This window comes from Bidens hawaiensis, unplaced genomic scaffold (genome assembly GCF_021521415.1).
Source record: "Bidens hawaiensis isolate Kalapana, Puna unplaced genomic scaffold, B.hawaiensis_p1.1 tig00023827_1, whole genome shotgun sequence".
NCBI classification, from domain to species: domain Eukaryota; kingdom Viridiplantae; phylum Streptophyta; class Magnoliopsida; order Asterales; family Asteraceae; genus Bidens; species Bidens hawaiensis.
In genome coordinates, this window is record NW_027493748.1 from 104,921 (window position 1) to 124,139 (window position 19,219).

At 34.8% G+C, this 19,219-nt stretch overlaps 1 protein-coding gene and 1 pseudogene across 1 annotated transcript; one reads left to right on the forward strand and one right to left on the reverse strand.

The window, feature by feature from the left end:
• Window positions 1-5,320: 5,320 nt before the first annotated feature.
• On the forward strand, window positions 5,321-8,471 carry LOC143568188 (uncharacterized). The gene is made up of 4 exons (XM_077054401.1): window positions 5,321-5,441; window positions 6,437-6,792; window positions 6,871-6,913; window positions 8,029-8,471. Exons 1-4 carry the CDS (start codon window positions 5,321-5,323, stop codon window positions 8,469-8,471), a joined length of 963 nt encoding a protein of 320 aa, XP_076910516.1.
• Window positions 8,472-8,825: 354 nt separating this feature from the next.
• On the reverse strand, window positions 8,826-18,728 carry LOC143568191 (akuammiline synthase 1-like; annotated as a pseudogene).
• Window positions 18,729-19,219: the final 491 nt, after the last annotated feature.

The following is a 19,219-nucleotide window of genomic DNA, read 5'->3' on the forward strand; positions in this document are numbered from 1 at the left end:
CCACGTCAGCAAATCACTAACGGAGTTAACATCCGTTAGTCGCGGCCCGTTAAAAACAAATACATCACTAGTTGGGACGGTCAGCACACAAGTGTAAAGTTGAGACTGATATTTACCAATAGGCCAGAGTTGGGATTATTTAAAAACAATATTCCTAAAAATTATAAAAAAGCTTAGTTTTTAATAGTACTCAAATTTGGAGGGGGCTTGTTGTAAATTGTTGGATAACATAACTTTAAATAAAAAACAAAAAACAAATGAGAATTAAAAAAAAAAAAAGGATCGGCCTCAGTCTCACGCACGCCCTCACCTGTTTCCCTTTCCCTTCTGCCTTCTGTTTGCCAATCGCCACCGCCACCGCCATCGCCACCGACCCACCGCCCCACCGCCGTCTGCGCTCATCCTCGCTCATTCACCACCGCAAGGTAATACTTTAACTGCTCTTCCATTGTGTTATTGTTTTGTTAAATCAATGATTATAAAATTAGAGTTTGTAATTGTGAATTGGGGATTTAGGGAAATTAGTCAATTAAGCTTGTAATAGGTGTTGTATGATGAAATTTTACTCAAACCTAACCTATTGAATCTTCTTAATTAGACACGAACCGAATTGAACCGAACCGAACCACCGACACGAACCGAACCACCGACATGGCCTGAACCACCGACACGAACCGAATCGCCGACCCGAAAATTTTTGGGTCCGTGACTTCGGTCACCACCATGGCGAAGCCCAAGCTTCGCCACTGGTTTTAAATAAACTTCTAATTATATGCACAGACTGCATATCTTCTTATGATAGCCTATATATAACTAGGTTGTTACCCGACGCGTTGAGCTGGTCTGTTCTGTTGGTTGGGCCTCGTTTCCGTAAGTTGGCACGAATCGGTTGGTATCGGCTACGTTCTTTATTGTACCAAAACTAAACCCAAAAAATAGTTCCTCATAATAATTTATTTAAAACAAAGACAGAATTACAAATTTTGTCCTTTAAAAAAAGCCAAATTACGGTTCGTGTCATTTTCTAAGTTTCCTTGCAGGCGGTGTACTTTAAACTTTTTTTTCCTACAAGTTTTGTCCTTTACGCTAACTGGGTTAGAAAAAGTCAGTTAAATGCCCTCACGTGAGGCGCATGTGAGGGCATTTTTGTCTTTTCGTCTACCCTGCAACTTCTTCTTCCTCTTTCCCTGTGTTTCTTTAATCTCCCTTTCCATCCACCACCAACAGCCATGAACACCACCACCACCACCAAAAAACTACAACCATCCGATCTCCAACCACAGCCCACAGGCCACCCACCCTGCCGGAAGGCCACCCACCACCTGTCACCCACCCGCCGGTAGACCACAACCAGTCACCCACTTCATCGGAATGCCATCATCTGCTGCTACATCGCTGACGGGAGATCACAAACGTCGGTCGATTTTCGCTTCAAATTGGCTTCGACCATCGGCAAATTATCCACGAGTTGCAGGTTTCCGGTAGTCGATGTCCACGCCGGAAAAACGATATGTCATCGCCGCCAACAACCCTCACCGTCTCTTTCGTTTTTCCGGCGATAGATGATGACGAAAACCCAGATCTATGACCTCCATAAACACCGGCGATGTTGCAGGTTTTCCTTTTTCCCCTCTTTTTGATTTTAAGGTTTAAGTTTGGGTTGCTTGGTGTCGAAGAGGATGGACTTCCTGCGGTGGTTTAGGGTTTCTGGGATTTGAAGATGGGGTGAGCTAGTTGCGGTGGTGAGCCAGCTATAGTGGTGACTTTCAGTTGCAGTGGTGGTGGCTCACCGGAGTAGACGGTGGTGGCGGCTCGCCGGAGATGAACGTGTAGTGGCGGTGAAGGAACAAATGGAAGATGGAAGGTAGGGTTTGGATAAAGAATATTTATAAATAATTTAATTTTGATGTTTTCAATAATTGAAAGGTTTAGTTTTTAAACAAATTAGACAGTGAGGGTTGTTGGCGGCGATGGCATATCGTATTATACATACCCGTTTTTCCGGCGTGGACATCGACTACCGGAAACCTGCAACTCGTGGATAATTTGCCGATGGTCGAAGCCAATTTGAAGCGAAAATCGACCGACGTTTGTGATCTCCCGTCAGCGATGTAGCAGCAGATGATGGCATTCCGATGAAGTGGGTGACTGTTTGTGGTCTACCGGCGGGTGGGTGACAGGTGGTGGGTGGCCTTCCGGCAGGGTGGGTGGGTGAATTATTATTTTTTTTAACGTATTTATAATTTTATATTATCTATAATATAAAAGGATGGTGGCCGGAGTTTTGGAAAAGGATGGGTCGGGTTCGGGTGATAGGGATACGGGTTTTGGAAAAGGATGGGTCGGGTTCGGGTGATAGGGATCGTTTGCGGTGGCCGGAATTTATGTTGGCCGGAGTTTATGGTGATTGTGGTGGCTTAGAGAGAAAGAAGAGAGAAATGAGGTGATTATATATATTTTCTTTTTTTTTTAATTTAAAGATACACTAAAATTACAATTATGCCCATCACATGTCTGGCACATGTCATACTTAACTGAGTTTTTCTAACCCAGTTAGCGTAAAGGACATAACGTGTAGGAAAAAAATGTTTAAAGTACACCGCCTGCAAGGAAACTTAACAAAGGACACAAACCGTAATTTGGCTTTTTTTAAAGGACAAAATTTGTAATTCTGTCTAAAACAAATTGAAAAAACAAAACATCACACCACCTTACTTTTTCGTTGCTTGATTTTGTATGAAATCCATTTAAAAAAAACCGACTTAGGTAATGTTGGAACTCTGGATGTGCATATCACAACCATCTAGCAACATCACCACACCAGCTTACTTTTTTATTACTTTTACTACTTTCAAATGAATAAATAGTGAAACAGATTGCGAAATATTAAAAAAAGAAAAGAAACTTAGTGTGGCAGCCACTGATTTGACCTACACTAAAAACACTGTAACTTGAGGTTTTCCTTTAATAAATAGTATAATCCGTAATATAGTTATATTTATTTATGCCATTTAAAGTAGAAAATATAAAAACAAGGGTAACCAACATGGGCTTTTCCTAACTGTTTTCCAAACATCATGATCAAATTTGCAATTCAAATGCGGAGTTTTTTTTTTCAAACTAGTGTTGGTGGAAAAGGTATTTACCACTTTGGTGTTTTTTAAAAAATATTTACCAAACTAGTGTTGGTGAAAAAAAGTATTTTCCATTTTGGTGTTTTTCATTTATTTTTATTCACCTTTTACTTTTAAATCTAGTTTTTATATTAGTTAATCTATTATTTATTTTTGTTTCATATTTCTTATACATTTTTTATCCAATAAATCAAATAACTTAATTTTTATATTTTTATCAATCAACATTTTTTTATTATTTTACTAACTCATTCTAAATATTTTCTTTTGATTTTTTTTCTCAAATATATGCATTTTTTTTTTGTCTCTTTGTTTAATTATATTCATTTTACGAATCAACATATTTTTTACTTTCTATTTTGATTTGGTTAATCTATTATATAATTTTATATCATATTTCTTATATATTTTTATGTCCAATCAATCCAAAATGTTTTTTTATTATTTTTATTAATAGTCAACATTTATATATTTTTGCTAACTCGTTCTAAATCTTTTATTGTAATTAAAAAAGAAAACGTGCAATTAAATTTGACCCGCTTAAATGTTCATGTTAAAGAAAAAAACTCCAATAAAAGTCAGTAAAACATATACGTTGGTAAAACACATGCGTTGCAGCGATTATTCGATGAGAATTTGGTTAGTATCGGCTATGTTCGTTATACTGCTGGAATTAAACCTAAAAATAAATTCTTGGAACTATCATATTTAATATAAAAGAGATCGCTAAAGCCCGGGCGTTGATAACAACCAGGAGTCGTGGCGGCTATTCAACGCGAATTTGGTCAGTGTGAGCAAGGTTTGTTAAGGTATCGGATCTAAACCGAAAATAAAACTTGTAAAACGCACAAATTTAAAACAAAATAAAAAAAACAATTTAAATAGGTAAAATCCGGGCATTGGTAAAACGCAGACATTGTGATATTTAACCCAAACTCGATCAATATCGATTAGGTTCGTTACGGTGCAAAACTAAACCCAAATAAAATTCGTAAAATGAATATATTTAAACAAAAATACAAAAAAAATATTTGAAGACAAAAAAAAAACCAAATGAGAAAAGAAACAAAAAACAAAAAAAGATTTAGAACGAGTTACTAAAAAAATAAGAAACGTTGATTGACAAAAAATATATATAGATTTATTAGATTAAAAATTATAAGAAATATGATAAAAAATAAAAAAAATAGATTAAAAAGTAGAAATATTAAATTTAAAAGTAAAAGGTGAATACAAAATAAGTGGAAAACACCAAAATGGTCAATACTTTTTTCGGATTAGGTTCAAATAAGAAGTTTGATTTTCTTAAGAAGGCTAGGAAGGAGGGTATTTTAGTCTAACACTTTAATATCAAAACGCACTTACTTTAATCTCAAAACCCACGTATATTAATTTCAAAAACCCACTTACATAAAACCCAATTACATCTTCACTTATCTCCTACAACCACCACCACTCCACCGCCCACCGCCACCACAACCGTCAGCCACCGCCACCACCTCGCCGGAAAAGTTCGAAAAAACACAATGGAAAACACTATGAAAAACATAATGGAAAAAAACACAATGATAAAAACACAATTGTATGACACAATGTAAAAAACACAACGGAAAAAACACAATGAAAAATACTATTGTATAACACAATTTTGTAAAACACAATTTTGGTAAAACACAATTTGTAAAAACCCACTTTTTTTTTTAAATTTTTATATAACAATATGGAACTCATATAAAAGATAAAAAGACACTCGTTATTATGGTGAATTTGTTTTTCAATAAAAACGTCGTAAAAAAAAGTTATGGACGTTTAAAAATAATGGGGGAATTTGACATGTGTCTTGCATGTGGAGATTGAAAGTCAACAAATGTGTTATTCCTTTTATACTCTTTCCTTTATGTTCACACTTGATTTCCCCCTAAACTAATCTCAACCCTCCATGTACAAAATCAATGGACAAGATTACTTCATATCCTTCCTACAAAAACTATACTTCCTATTATAACCTAACCCTACTTTTTTCCACCGATACTAGTTTGGTAAATATTTTTTAAAGATTTGCAAAGCATAAATACTTTTTCCACCCAACCCTATTTTTGTGAAAAAATTCTTCAAATGCGGATCCATCAAACCTCCGAACACACATTCTAGGGCTCCGACTCATTGACAATCAAACAGTGTAATCAATGGCAAATAGCAACCGAAGAGACGAACCATTAACCGCCCCACCGGGCGATCAATGGTTTGACCTAACCCTAGGCTCTTCTTTCCAAGACAACCCTTCTTCCAAATTCTGCACTCTTCGATGTAAGTATACATCTCTTTATATATATATATATACACGTATGTGTGTGTGTTGTTTGTTCGATCGAATATTAGTTTGTGTGAAATAAATTGATTATCTGTTCGGATTCGCGCTCGGCTCCACCGGAAATTATTATTTTTTTATTTAAGGGTGTGCACGAAACCCAAAAAACCAAATCAAATTAGAAACTGACTGTTCGGTTTTGAGTTTGGTAAAATCAGAATTACCAGTTTTGGTTCGGCTTTGTGTTTTGTGGAAAACCGAACAGAAAAGGCGGTTTGTTGAACAGAATTGGCCCGAAAGTTACTAGCTCGATTAGCAAAACCAAAAAAACCGAAATTCTTTGAATTGAATGACGACCGTAACGGATGTCAGCTCAATCCAAAGAAAATTATGCCTTACGAGCCAGTTCTGGAAATTTGGGACAACCGAATTGGACATCCAATTGCTTAGATTTGAATTATCTCGAGAATGCCTTATATAGATATCCAATATATATATCAAAAAGATGGAAACTTTGAGAGATAAACGAGAACTAAAAGTTATTCCTTTCCGACTTCTTTTTCCAAGTGCAGGATAACCTCAAGGGGTTGTGGGTTTTTTTACCAATTGGGGCCCTTCCTTCACCACCCTCATGTGGATATCTACAGGAAATCAAACGATTTTGAAAATACAAAAAAACTGAAACTTTGTTTTTCGATTCGGTCTTTGCCCAAAACCGCATGAATCACCCCGCACACACCCCTAGTTTTAATTCAATTCAGTTATAAATCTATAAATTTAGGATGTTTTTTGGTGTAATTAGGTGTGATCAAAATCGAAGTTTTCTCTGTGAAAATTGAATTGGAGATTGTTTTATGAAGATTAATTGTCTGCTACTTTTGGATTTAGGTCATTGTTAATTATCATTATCAGAATCAAAGTTTTATCTTTGTGAAAATCGAATTGGAGATTGTTTTATGAAGATTAATTGTCTGTGTAAATCTGGATATTGCAGATGAATTTAAGCCTGCATCCATTGATAAGAACCAGCCTGGAAAACTGCATAAGAGTAAGGATAATAAGGTGGCAGTTGAGTTTCAAAACAATCAACCAGGGAAACCTAAAGTCAGCTTCGAAGGTAGTATAGAAGATTACAAGGATAATGATGCAGTATTGTTCTTTGATGGGACACGTTTTCGGTTAGAGCGGTTGCATAGATCGGTTAAGCGGTTAAGGCATGTTCGGCAACCTGGCGAGTCTGCTGCTGGTGCTGCCAGTAGCTTACCAGTGCCGCCACCTGAGGCTAGCTCACCACCACTTGGAAAGGGACCTAAAATGCAGTCTTCAAAGAAGAGCTTGCTTCCTCCATCTGTAAGTTATTCTTTTGTTTTTTTTCTTCGATTTATGATCTTACAATTTAATTATTTGAATTATTTTGTAAATGTGTAGGTTGAAGTTGAAAGAATTGAAATTGGCAACTTTAAAGGTTTTGGTATGTTCTCTTATTCTTTATTCTCTTACTTGTTATCTTAGTTTTAAAAACGCATTCCTCTGGAGCACCTTTTGTACATGGGCTGATTTTGTGATTTTTTAAAGTTGTGCTATAGCTTTTTGAGTTGTGCATAGACACCAGAGGTTCATTACAAGGCACTAAGTTATTATGAGGAACAAAAAAATGAAATTGAACTGTCTAAAATTTTTTAATCAATGATTTATACGTTTTTAGAACTTTTACTTCTTGCATACAAATGTCTATGTTGCGCTCATAAAGACCATTAAACTAATTTGCTCATATCTTTTTTTTTTTTCCGTTTTTAAACGTTTACCTACACTTGTAGGAAATATGACTTAAATATGGTTTGCACATGTGTAGGTTCTACAAATAGACAAATTTTTGTTTGCATCTCTTGAATATTAGAAGGATAAATAAATATTAATTTTTTAACCATTTTCTTGGATTTTAAGTTTGTTAAGAATGAATAAATGGATGATTTATTTTGTTCTGTTCTTGTGAAAAATTGTGTTCAGCTTAGAACCCTCCCCTATATATAAGTATACGTGCGTGTGCGTGTGCGTGTGTGCCGTACATAGAGGTTTTGCTATCTGAATTGTGGGTAGAGGTGCTCATCTGTTGGGATATGGGTTTATTCAATTTGATTTATTTGGTTTTGATTTTCTTCTTCGCCCTAATCGAAAATTGAACTGATTCAATTCGAATTATAATTGTGTCTAACCTAATCGAATTTAACTGATTAAACCGGTTATTATTCAGTTTATTCGATTTAATTTGGTTTGGTTCTCCGAATAAGCAAGATTTGTGGAACCGACAACTGATCCGAAAACCGAATTCACAATTTGGATACAGTTAGGAACATAATTGAATTCACAATTCGGTTCGTTTTTTTCGGTTATGTATGCCGTTTGGTTTTCGGGTTTTCGGGTTTTCGGTTTCTGGTATCTTTGCACATCCCTAGTTTTGGTTACCTGATGGGTGCACCTTGTCTCTTGCCTAGACTCCAGGGACCCTATCTCCTTGGTGCACCTATTAAAACCAAGATTATTATTTATTAAGCTAACCGCATTCGTAAACTTTTTTATCTTTTCCAGATGGTAAAGCCAGAGAAGAGAAGGTTAATGATAATCCATCAATCCCTTCAAATTTGTTCTACACATCACCTGATCCCAAGACCGATGATGACCTGGACGAACAGCTAGACATACTCAACGACGATGATGAAATCGACATCGGCGGAACCGATAATATGGACACCACATTACCAGAAAGACAACCGTTTACTGGAATTGATATTAACATCCCGCATCAAACTGAAAGTGATGATGAAATTGCGGAGGTTGACGTGAGTGATGATGACGTGGACGGTGTCTCAAATGCTGCAGAAGCCCTGAGAGCTCAACTGAATGCTGAGGAAAGAAAAGAACCGCCTTCGAGCTCCGGAGATACTAGCAGCAGCGACACCGGCAGTAGCAGCAGCAGCAGCAGCAGCAGTGATAGTGACAGCAGTGATGGGGACTCGGTTAACTCTATTTAATAAACTCCCTTTTAAGTTTGTTTTTATTTCATGTAACCTTTTATTATTTTATATACTTATAAGGTACATAATCTCTGGTGAGTTAATGCCACCGTCCAATTATCAGTGACTATGTACAATGATATGAATTATATGAGCTATTGAGCTATGAAGAACGATCTACTAGTCGCAGCGCTCATGGTACACTCAAATAAAGGTTTTGGCTTTTTAATATAAAGTTTCGAGAACGTTAATGTTTTTCATGTTTAGTGTGCCATAACATGCGCTGGTTTAATACTAGTTACAATCTATGCCCCAAAAAACCTAACAAAACAAAATATATGTCATCGAATTCGAGAAGGGCTCATGTGTTCTTCAAGACTCACCTGGTGTATCATACAAAATGAAAGTGTTCTTCACCAACACATCTGCAATGGAGCCCCATTTTGGATTTCCTCACCCAAAATTCATCTGAAAAAACGACTCGATGCGAACGTGACTGCATCGATAAATATCAAGATTGTCAAACAACTCTTTTACACTGCTTGAAGACTCCCTTGCAATCACTAACCAATCATCCAACCGACTCAACCCGAGGGTTTAACTCCATTCTTCAACTGAATAACCAAATTTCCCAAACTGGTTTCACTCTGATGCTGGTCAACGTGGGTCTCACACGGGGCCTCATGTTTACTAGCTGAATCAAAGTTGGACTTATCAAAAAAAAAAGAACCAAAAAACATTTTTGTAATCCATGAAGTGATGGCATATTTGTAAAGAAGCCCGGTTACAAGTGCAATTTTTGCAGGGTTTTCCACGAGCCCGGTTATTGGTTGTTTAAACAGGGCTATGTTTTGGGCATCAAATACATATCTTTTTGTGACAAGGGTTTCACTCATCTTGAGCTCGATCTTGGGGATTGCGTATGCAAGATCTAAATAAGGGATGGATGTGGCTAGAATCATTGGTGGTGGTCCACCAAGGGCCGTTGCGAAATCCCCTACGGGGGCGCGTCTGCAACCTTGTGGGAAACATATATAGTTAGTTTGAGCCCGTGTGTTACGGATGTTTACTTAGGTTTTTATTTTTAATCTCGTTTTGCTATTTTATATTTTGTAATTTATTTTGTAGTTTTGTTTAGATTTAATACGCATATATTAGTTTGTTACGCTCATCATATTTTTTTAACGTTTGGGCTTTTCAATTGAGATGCGCTTGTTTTTTCGATTTTCAATGAACGAACATGAAATAACCCTGGGAGAGAGGCTTGGAGTTGGAGTGCTGATTAGCCCTTTAACCCTTTGTTGTGGGTCCCCTGTGCTTACAACAGTCTCCTTTTGTGAGGAAGACTGAGGAGTTGGCTTGGGTGGCAATGTGATATGTTGTGAGGAAGGAAAAACAGTTATTTTGATTTACGGCATTTGTGTTACCAATGGTTTTGCATGCACCTCATATTCCTAAACCACCTTTTTTGGTTTTCTTAGGAGTTTGCCTTTTGTGGATTTCTTGGAAGATTTTTTTTTGGTGGCAGGTGTGGATTTCAAAGTGCTAGGCTGAACACTTTGATCACCTAGAGCAGCGGCTTTTTTTCTGTAACTGCTGTTGCAGATGCATCAACAGTTTGTGTAGGCTCCTCCTCACCAACTAAAGTTGATGACTTGAAATCCTTAATTCTCGCAAAAAATCTCATTGCTGAGACTTTGACTTTTGAATGATGATCATTGTTCCATATCAGACTTTGGTAGTACCTCATGACTTTGGTAGTACCTTTATGAGGTATACCATAAGAAACCTTGGAAACATCAAAAATGGTTTTCCCGAATAAGAGGTCATGCTTTTACATTTGCAACTAAATCTTTGAAAAGTGATTTAGAAAAACAGTAGTTTTCTCTAGTTAGAATGGAGGGGGGAATTTTTTTTAAAAAGTGTGGCCTTTTGAATTGAAGCTAAGTATCTCCTCTCAATGAACTCTGCTTTCAGAGTTTATGGTGCATATTTTTGTGTCTAATCATCATCATTTAACTCCAAAGGCATCTTGTTGTCAGTTTCACACTAGATTGAGGCATGTTTCCAAAAGCCATTGAATGTTTGGGGGTAAATATCAGGAACAATCAGTAAGATAATATAAAATGGTGTTGGGTCTAATGAAATTATTGAAATTTCTCAACCTCCCCAGATATGGAAACCGAGCAGCTGAAGCACTTCGAGCAGGGGAAATGCTTCCACGAGCAAGATATCCTATCCGAGCAGGATATAACTTCAGAAATCTTCTATGTGTTGAGTTTCGAGTAAACTACACTTCGTCGAGCAAGGTTAGTTCTTGATCAAGCATGGTTTACTACCGAGCAAACTCTTGATGTAACTTTGCTTAAACTAAGCTCACGAGCAACTTAGTAGGTCGAGCACGGTTTGGAATAAAGAAGAATCTCAAGTATGCTGGTAGGGAGTTTGTGGAAATTATTATAAGTGTTACTCCCAGCATGATTCAACCTTGAGCATGTCTATAATACCTGAGTATACTTAGAATGCTCAAATTATCATAAGTGAAGGCTAAAGAGATTCAAGCAAGAGCTTGCTTGCTCGTAGGAGCTATCCGAGAAAAGTTTGGTGTGCTCGTGAAAATTAAAGCTTGCTTGAGAGGAATATTTGAATCCTTCAAATATTCTAAGTATAGGTCTGCTCGAAGTAAATTCCCGAGCACACTCGAAGATTACAAGGTCTTAGGAGCCTTATGTAGCATTTCGGATTTTTCGTATTTGTTTAAACCGATTCGAGAATGTAATTCGGATCTTTCGAACTATTTAAAACTTGTATTTATTGGTATTTAACTTGGCTTAACTTATTTTATAATTTCATAACTTTCAATTATGCCAAATAGCCCTTAGAAACATTTAAAATCGCTTAAAACAGCTAAAAATCGCATTTTCGAGAACTACGGGGACTAGTTTTGCCAATTCTTTCTTATTTTTGATTAAATTAACGAAACTTAAACTCCAAGAAATGTTATAGCTGGTTCAATTTCGGTTTATTGGTGTCCAAGCCAAATTTTGTTAATTATTGTACTAGATTTTCTCAATAAATAGCTTATTTCGTTTCCTAATCGGGTGAATTACTTCATAAACAAGTTATAACCCATAATATTTAATCAAAACAAACCTCTAAACCCTAAAAACTACTGAAAAGATCAGCCATCATCCTCTCCCACGAAATTATCCTTCCCCTTTATCAATTTCATAAATTTTGTTCAAGTTCTTTCATATACGGTTTAACTTTGATGCTCAAGACCACTTTGACCTCGATTATCTCTTGTTCCATTCATCGTTCGGGTAAGTTGTCTTCTTCAATATTTTAGATTTTGATATGTAGAACAAAAGCCCTCAATAAATTTTGCCGATCGATGGAGTCTAGGTGATCAATTGGACTCAAACCCGTTTAAGGGCATAATAGTCAACATCTTTGACTAGTCAATTTCTCATACTTCTGGGTCGGATTCAACGTTAAGTCCAGAAGACTTTTATTGTCATAACGAAATTTTAAGGCTATTTTCCAAAACACGACTTCTGACTCGCTGTTCGGATTCTGGTCAGTACTAGCTCGCTTAAATCTTAAATATAATATAACTTGAGTTCTAAACGTCCGTTTAGATTGATTCCAGCGGCCATGAGTTCGTTTTTACTTATATCATCATATCTCAAAGTTTCAGATTCTGATCATTAATATCGTTTGATGCGTAGTGGACGATTCGTTTAAATCTTAGTTCGTTTATCATATATATTAATCACTTGCCTTTAATCTAAGGTGAGTTTGATCATTCTCCTTTTTATCTACTATTTTCAAACGTTTTGGAGACATATGCGTACTTATTCATATTTTCTATCATTTATATATACACTCAAACTCGCAAACATAATCATGGTGTGTATATCAATTAAATGCTATTTGCTAATTGCTATTTGATTATTTGTATAATCTGTCATTGTCGGAGATGTCCACCGTATTCCCTTGTATAGGGTGCTCATTAGTATGATCATACGACCGTTGTAGTAACCCGAGCCCGATTCGCTTGGCGAAGGTAAACCGACAATCTTAGTCATTGTAATCAATGCCTGATTCGCTTGGCAACGATTTAATGGCACACTAGTACGTTTATGGTTGATACATGCTTTGTTATGATTTGATTGATTACTATCACATGTGTTGTTTGTGTATTAATATTTATCATTTATTATTTATTTATTATATAATTATTTGTTGTGTCAAAATTGGTGATCATCTCACTCAACTTTATGTTGGCAAACTCTATTTTCTACGCATACGCAGGTAGCTTGTTATTGAAGATTGAAGTTAGATACTTAGACAAGACCTTAGGATATAAATAAGATAATCATTATTCGAGTTTCCATTCATGCATTTAAATTGTTCGTTATATTTGAGTATTGTGTGTAATCTTGTCATAAAATAATTAATTAGATATTGTCACATTTTATGTATGATAGTATCTTCGAGCTGTGAATAATGGGATCACGCCCCCGCATTTCCGCCTTAGGTTGTGGTGTGACACCTTACTCGTATTGAAGAACTCTGCTCGAAGACCTGCTTTACACTTGTATTTTATTTTTATTCCGTTTTGTGTGCTAGAAGATTACAAGGTCTTATGTAATTTTTTGAAAAATTAAATATAGAATTCCAATCTGATTAATCCCGACTAATCCCAATAAATACCAATTAATTTAATTCTTACTTTAAATTTTAGAAAAAAAGAAACAAAAACAAAGTTCGTTGAAGCCCCTGTTCACATGAACCACAACATGCTCAGGTAGTTTTAATAGGGACTTCAACAAGTGTACAATTAACATTCAGACATCACTGCATGACATAATATTATAAGATAAATCCTGAATGAGGTTCAACAATAACACATAGTCTAATAAGTTTAACTTTAGACAACTAGATAATCTTATTAAATAAAACAAACACTTGTCTTAGTCCATACTTGATAAACACAAACTAGTAAACTAAACTTAACTCTCGAATTCTTCCATATATATCGACTCACCTAAATTATCTCCTTGTTTCCAATCAAATCGGTCAACCCATCTTTTTCCAAAACCATTTGTACAATTAACATTCAATCATCACGACACAATATTACAGGATAAATCCTGAATGGAGTTCAACAATAACACATAGTCTAATAAGTATATCTTTAGACAACTAGATAATCTTATTAAATAAAACAAACACTTGTCTTAGCCCATACTTGATAAACACAAACCAGTAAACTAAACTTAACTCTCGAATTCTTCCATGTATATTGACTCACCTAAATTATCTCCTTGTTTCCAATCAAATCGGCCAACCCATCTTTTTCCATAACCTTTTTTCATTTGAAGCAAATTAGGATCAAGTAACAGAGATTCGTCATATGTACAATTTTCTTCTTCCTTTAAGAGAACAATATATTGAACGTGTCAAATAGTGGTTGACACTTTGTTAAAGCAGAAATGAAATTTTCAAAAGTTTAAGAGAGATGAATATATGTGGCATTTCTTTAACATGAGTGCTTTAATCCTTTCTTCTCAAAAGGAATACGTTTTTTAAATAGTATATATATATATAGAAAGGGAAAAGTTAGAATACAAAGGAAGGTAAAAATGAAAAGGGTGAGAAGGATTTGTGGCAAAAAAAAAAAAGCTCTTAAAAAAATTTCAAAAAATTAATAAAAAAAATCATAACTCGAAATATAAATAAAAAAAATTTTAAAAACAAAAATGTTTCCCTCGTGATTCTAGTTCCAAAAAAAAAAACCCCGAAAAGACACAATGATGAAAATGAACAAAAGACACAATTATAACTAAAAAAAGACACAATAAATCGTAAAATATAACACAATGTCACACAGAAATATAGCACAATGTTGACTAATATAACATAATGTCAAGGAAAAAAGACACAATATCAAGAAAAAAAGACACAATCAATGACGAAAATAAACACAAAACACAATGAATGATAAACAAAAAGACACAATGGTCTTTTTCACTCAATCAACATTGTGTCTTTTTTTTTAATATCGAGGAAGACGGTGGATATATTTTTGTGTTTTTACTTTTTTTGTTTTTTTATTAAATTTTGAGTTATGATTTTTTATTTATTTATTTTTAAATTTTTTTAAAGGGGTTTTTTGTGTGGCTATAAATTTTTCTCATCCCTCTCATTTTTGTCTCCCTTTGTATAATAACTTGACCCAGATAGATAAAGATCAAATGTTGGTGTCACAAGAAACCCACTGCTTTATATTTAAGATTTTAGTTTCATCATTTAAACAAGTTTGTTAGTGGTGGTGTGTTGACTTAAGTGTGTCTTGCTAACTTTTTTGTGGTTAAGTTGCCAGGGTTTGAATCCCCTTGACTGTTCAAATGCATTATTTATTGAGTTAATAGCCGTTTTCGTCCCTGTGATTTGCTACTTTCGCCACTTCAGTCCAAAGTTTGAATTTTTGTTAATTTAGTCCTTATAGTTTTAAACATTAGCCAATTACGTCCCTCCGTCTAACAGCATCCAACTATGCTGTTAGTTTAAGGGGTATTTTTGTCTTTCTCCTGTTTATTTTTAGTTAATTGTCACTTTCGTCCCTGTGGTTTGATACTTTTGCTACTTCAGTCCAAAATTTGAAAATATTTCAATTTTGTGTTTAATTTAATTCAGATTTTTTTTGCTACTTCAGTCCATAATGGAATTCATTGGTAAAGTGGTCAGGGTAATTCCCTAAAACCGAACTATACCAAAAAAACTAAAATCGTTTCTTTGATTAACGCATAATAGTTAAAGTTTAGAGATTAACATATCGTAGCAAATATCTCGGTCGAAATCAACATCAGGAGGTCGAATATACCACATTTCCATGTTCGCTTAAGAAATCGAGGCACTAAATCGTATGTGTGTTCTTCAAATTGTGGTATTGCTCTTGAATTCGTCGAATTCAACCCCAGAGTTGTTGTCGATTTGAAGAATTCAAGAACAACACCACGATTTGAAGAACACACATGCGATCTAGTATATCGATTGCTTGAGCAAGCATGTAAATGCGGGATATTTGACCACCTAATGTTGATTTCGACCAAGATGCTTGCTAGAATGCTAGGATACGTTAATCTCTAAACCCTAACTATTATGCATTAACCAAAGAAATGATTTTTTATCGGTATAGTACGGTTTCAGGGAATTACCTTGACCACTTTACCAATGAATTCCACCATGGGGGTGAGTTTAGAAAATGTCTATAAACTAAATACGAGGAGGGGGGGTATGATTATTGTTGTCGATAAAGTAAATGTAGACCTGTTTGGGTCGATGCTCGTTGGTCTTGGGCTTGAATTATGCTCTTAGGGATTATAGAAAAAAAACTGAATTAAATTAAACATAAAATTGAAAAAAGTCAAACTTTGGCCTGAAGTAGCAAAAACATCAAACCACAGGGACGGAAATGGCCATTAACTAAAAATAAACAAGATAAAGACAAAAATACCCCTTAAACTAACAGCATAGTTGGATGCCATTAGACGGAGGGACGTAATTGGCTAATGTTTAAAACTATAAGGACTAAATTGACAAAATTTCAAACTTTGGACTGAAGTGGCGAAAGTAGCAAACCACAGGGACGAAAATGGACATTAACTCATTCATCTATTTATTCTTTTAATTTTGGTGGTTTTTTTTTCTTTTTTCTTTTAATTTTGGTGTGCTTTGACATCACGTTTTTGAAAGGCCTTTCAATCTAGATTTTGTTAAAGGTTTTTCTAAGTATAATAATTTGAGGGGAATTGGGTTTTAGATTTAGTTTCGGCATCGTAATGAATTTAAGCGACACCAACTAAAAACGCAACACCTCGTTTCCCTTTAAAATCAATTTCTCTTAAGTAGCTTTACTTGAGTTGAAAATTGTGTAAAAATATGAGATCAAAATTCTTCTTTTTTTCAAAACATGACCTTAATAATGGATGACAGATATAAATATAATTTATTTAAAAATTAAAAAGAAAAGGCTATGTACATCTTGCAGAAAATGAAAGCAAACAGAAAAGTACTTTACAACATTTGTTGTGATTAAACTAAGTAAAAGTTTTGGTCGCTGCGTGTGGACCAATTTCCATCCTTTCAAATTCTGCAAGAATTGCCATCCTGTAAAGTACCAACCCCAACCATACCATCACAAAGGGAAGGGACATACAATATAAAACTTGATTTTTGGCTATCTCGTTAATTTTTGAAAGTGCGATTGACCCTTGGCATGGATCTATCAACTTTTACCATGGATGATGCGTGGCAATATTGACGTTATTAATTAAAAAGATTTTTAATTATAAGGTTAGAGATGTAAAATAAGATGATTTTATTTATTTATTTACTTAGAAATACGAGAAGTTACTTATATATATCCCATGAAGTTACATACAGTAGAAACTCGATAAATTAATACTCGATTATTTAATAAACTCTCTAAGATAATATTTTTTGCCGGCCCCGACTCGGGGATAGGGTGCTAAATTAATAATTCGCTAAAATTATAAGATAATACATTTTTTATAATTTCTTTAGACCCCATATAAAATATATATTAATAATTCCTTATATATAGCATATTACATGAATGATTTATGAAGGTTTCTTGAAAAATGACTCAATTGTCTTTTGTTTTTTGTTGAAATCAATTTCCCCTTGAATCTCGTCTCTAATTTTCCTTAGCATGGTAAGAACTTCTGGTGTTGTTTTCTCATAGCTCAACAAGAAATTGTTCAATGTGATTGCCGCTTTAATAGCTTCGTTTCGCGAAGGGGGCTCCATTGTAGAACTTTCATCATCTTCTTCATCAATATCATCTTTATTAATTCCAATAACGCTTTCAATAATTTCTTCATCAGTCAACAACTGTGCAACTACATTTTCTTCTGGGTGAGTCAGAACATTTTACTATAAATTAATAAAATATTAATTAATATCTAAATTAATAATTATTAATTTATCGATTAATTAACAACTCTTTTAATTAATAAATTTTGATGGTCCCAAGTGTATTATTTTATAGAGTTTCTACTGTATATGTATCTTATGCGAGATACATATAGGTGGTTACAAGAAAACAAATCTTTTTATTTCGTGGGCCGTTATTTTTTTTTGTTTTTTTCCTAACCTTCCAACAATAAGAGAGAATTTTAGTTTTCGTGTGATCCAACCTCACTTTGTATATATAGTTAGGTTATTAGATTTTAATAATCTAAACTTTTATATGTTGACCTTGATTAAACTTAACTTATAAAATGTTTATAGACAGTTCCAACCTTATATACTTTAGATAAATTCTGTTATTATAAATTTACTTCATACAAGTTCTTTAATAATCAAAGGATCTTTTACCTAACAGTATCAAGGTATTAGATAAAGCTTTTCTTTTAAGGAAAATTCTGAAAATAGTCTAAAAGAGGAGAGAGATTCTTAAAATAATCCATGAAAATTTCACATTCCATAAATAGTCAAGCGAAATCTATCGGCGCCTTATATACTTTAGATAAATTCTATTATTATAAATTTACTTCATACAAGTTCTTTAATAATCAAAGGATCTTTTACCTAACAGTATCCAAGTTCTTTAATAATCAAAGGATCTTTTACCTAACAGTATCAAGGTATTAGATAAAGCTTTTCTTTTAAGGAAAATTCTGAAAATAGTCTAAAAGAGGAGAGAGATTCTTAAAATAATCCATGAAAATTTCACATTCCATAAATAGTCAAGCGAAATCTATCGGCGCCGATAGGTTTGAAAAAAGTTGAAAAAATCCGATGGTTTTCAAAGATCCAATACCAAGTTGCCAAGTGTTCCACTACCCACCTACCTCCGATGGTTTTCCAATGAAATCCGTCTGAACCGATAATTTTGGAATGAAAATCATCTCCCATGAAAACCATCTCCAAAAATCATGAAAATCCGTGTTTTTGTGAAATTCATCTGAGCCGATGAATTTCGTCTTCGAAGATAATTTTCAAAAAAACATGCACCACCACCACCACCATCATCTCCACTTTCCGGCCACCACCCCACCCACCGTCGCCACCACCGCCACTCCCACTTTTCTGGCAAACACCACCGCCGGAAAGGTGTGATGATGATGGGCGGGTAATGGAGGTGATGTTTGCCGGAAAAGCGGGAGTGGCGGTGGTGGCGGCGGTGGGTGGTTTGGTGGCCGGAAAGTGGAGATCATGATGGAGGTGGTGGTGGTGCATGTTTTTTTGAAAATTATCTTCGAAGATGAAATTCACTTGAAATTCATCGGCCTAGGTGAATTTCAAAAAAACACAGATTTTCATGATTTTTGGAGATGGTTTTCATGGGAGATGATTTTTATTCCAAAATTATCGGTCCAGACGGATTTCATTGGAAAACCATCGGAGGTAGGTGGGTAGTGGGACACTTGGCAGCTTGGTATTGGATCTTTGAAAACCATCGGATTTTTTCAACTTTTTTCAAACTTATAGGCGCCGATAGATTTCGCTTGACTATTTATGAAATGTGAAATTTTCATGGATTATTTTGAGAATCTCTCCCCTCTTTTCAACTATTTTCAGAATTTTTCCTTTCTTTTATATGGTTCAGGCTCAAATCTCCACGTTAAAGGACATGTTATTTTATAGTATTCTCTTAAATCAAATTTTCTAATGAATTTATATTTTTTCACATCCAAAACTAGTGGATAAGAAACATAACTTTTTGTGCA

Excerpts from the sequence above, each read along its gene's own strand:
- LOC143568188 (XM_077054401.1), top strand. The coding sequence starts at position 5,321 with ATGGCAAATAGCAACCGAAGAGACGAACCATTAACCGCCCCACCGGGC. Across the intron at positions 5,442-6,436 it reads CAAATTCTGCACTCTTCGAT|ATGAATTTAAGCCTGCATCC; the intron begins GTAAGTATACAT and ends TGGATATTGCAG. Across the intron at positions 6,914-8,028 it reads TGGCAACTTTAAAGGTTTTG|ATGGTAAAGCCAGAGAAGAG; the intron begins GTATGTTCTCTT and ends TATCTTTTCCAG.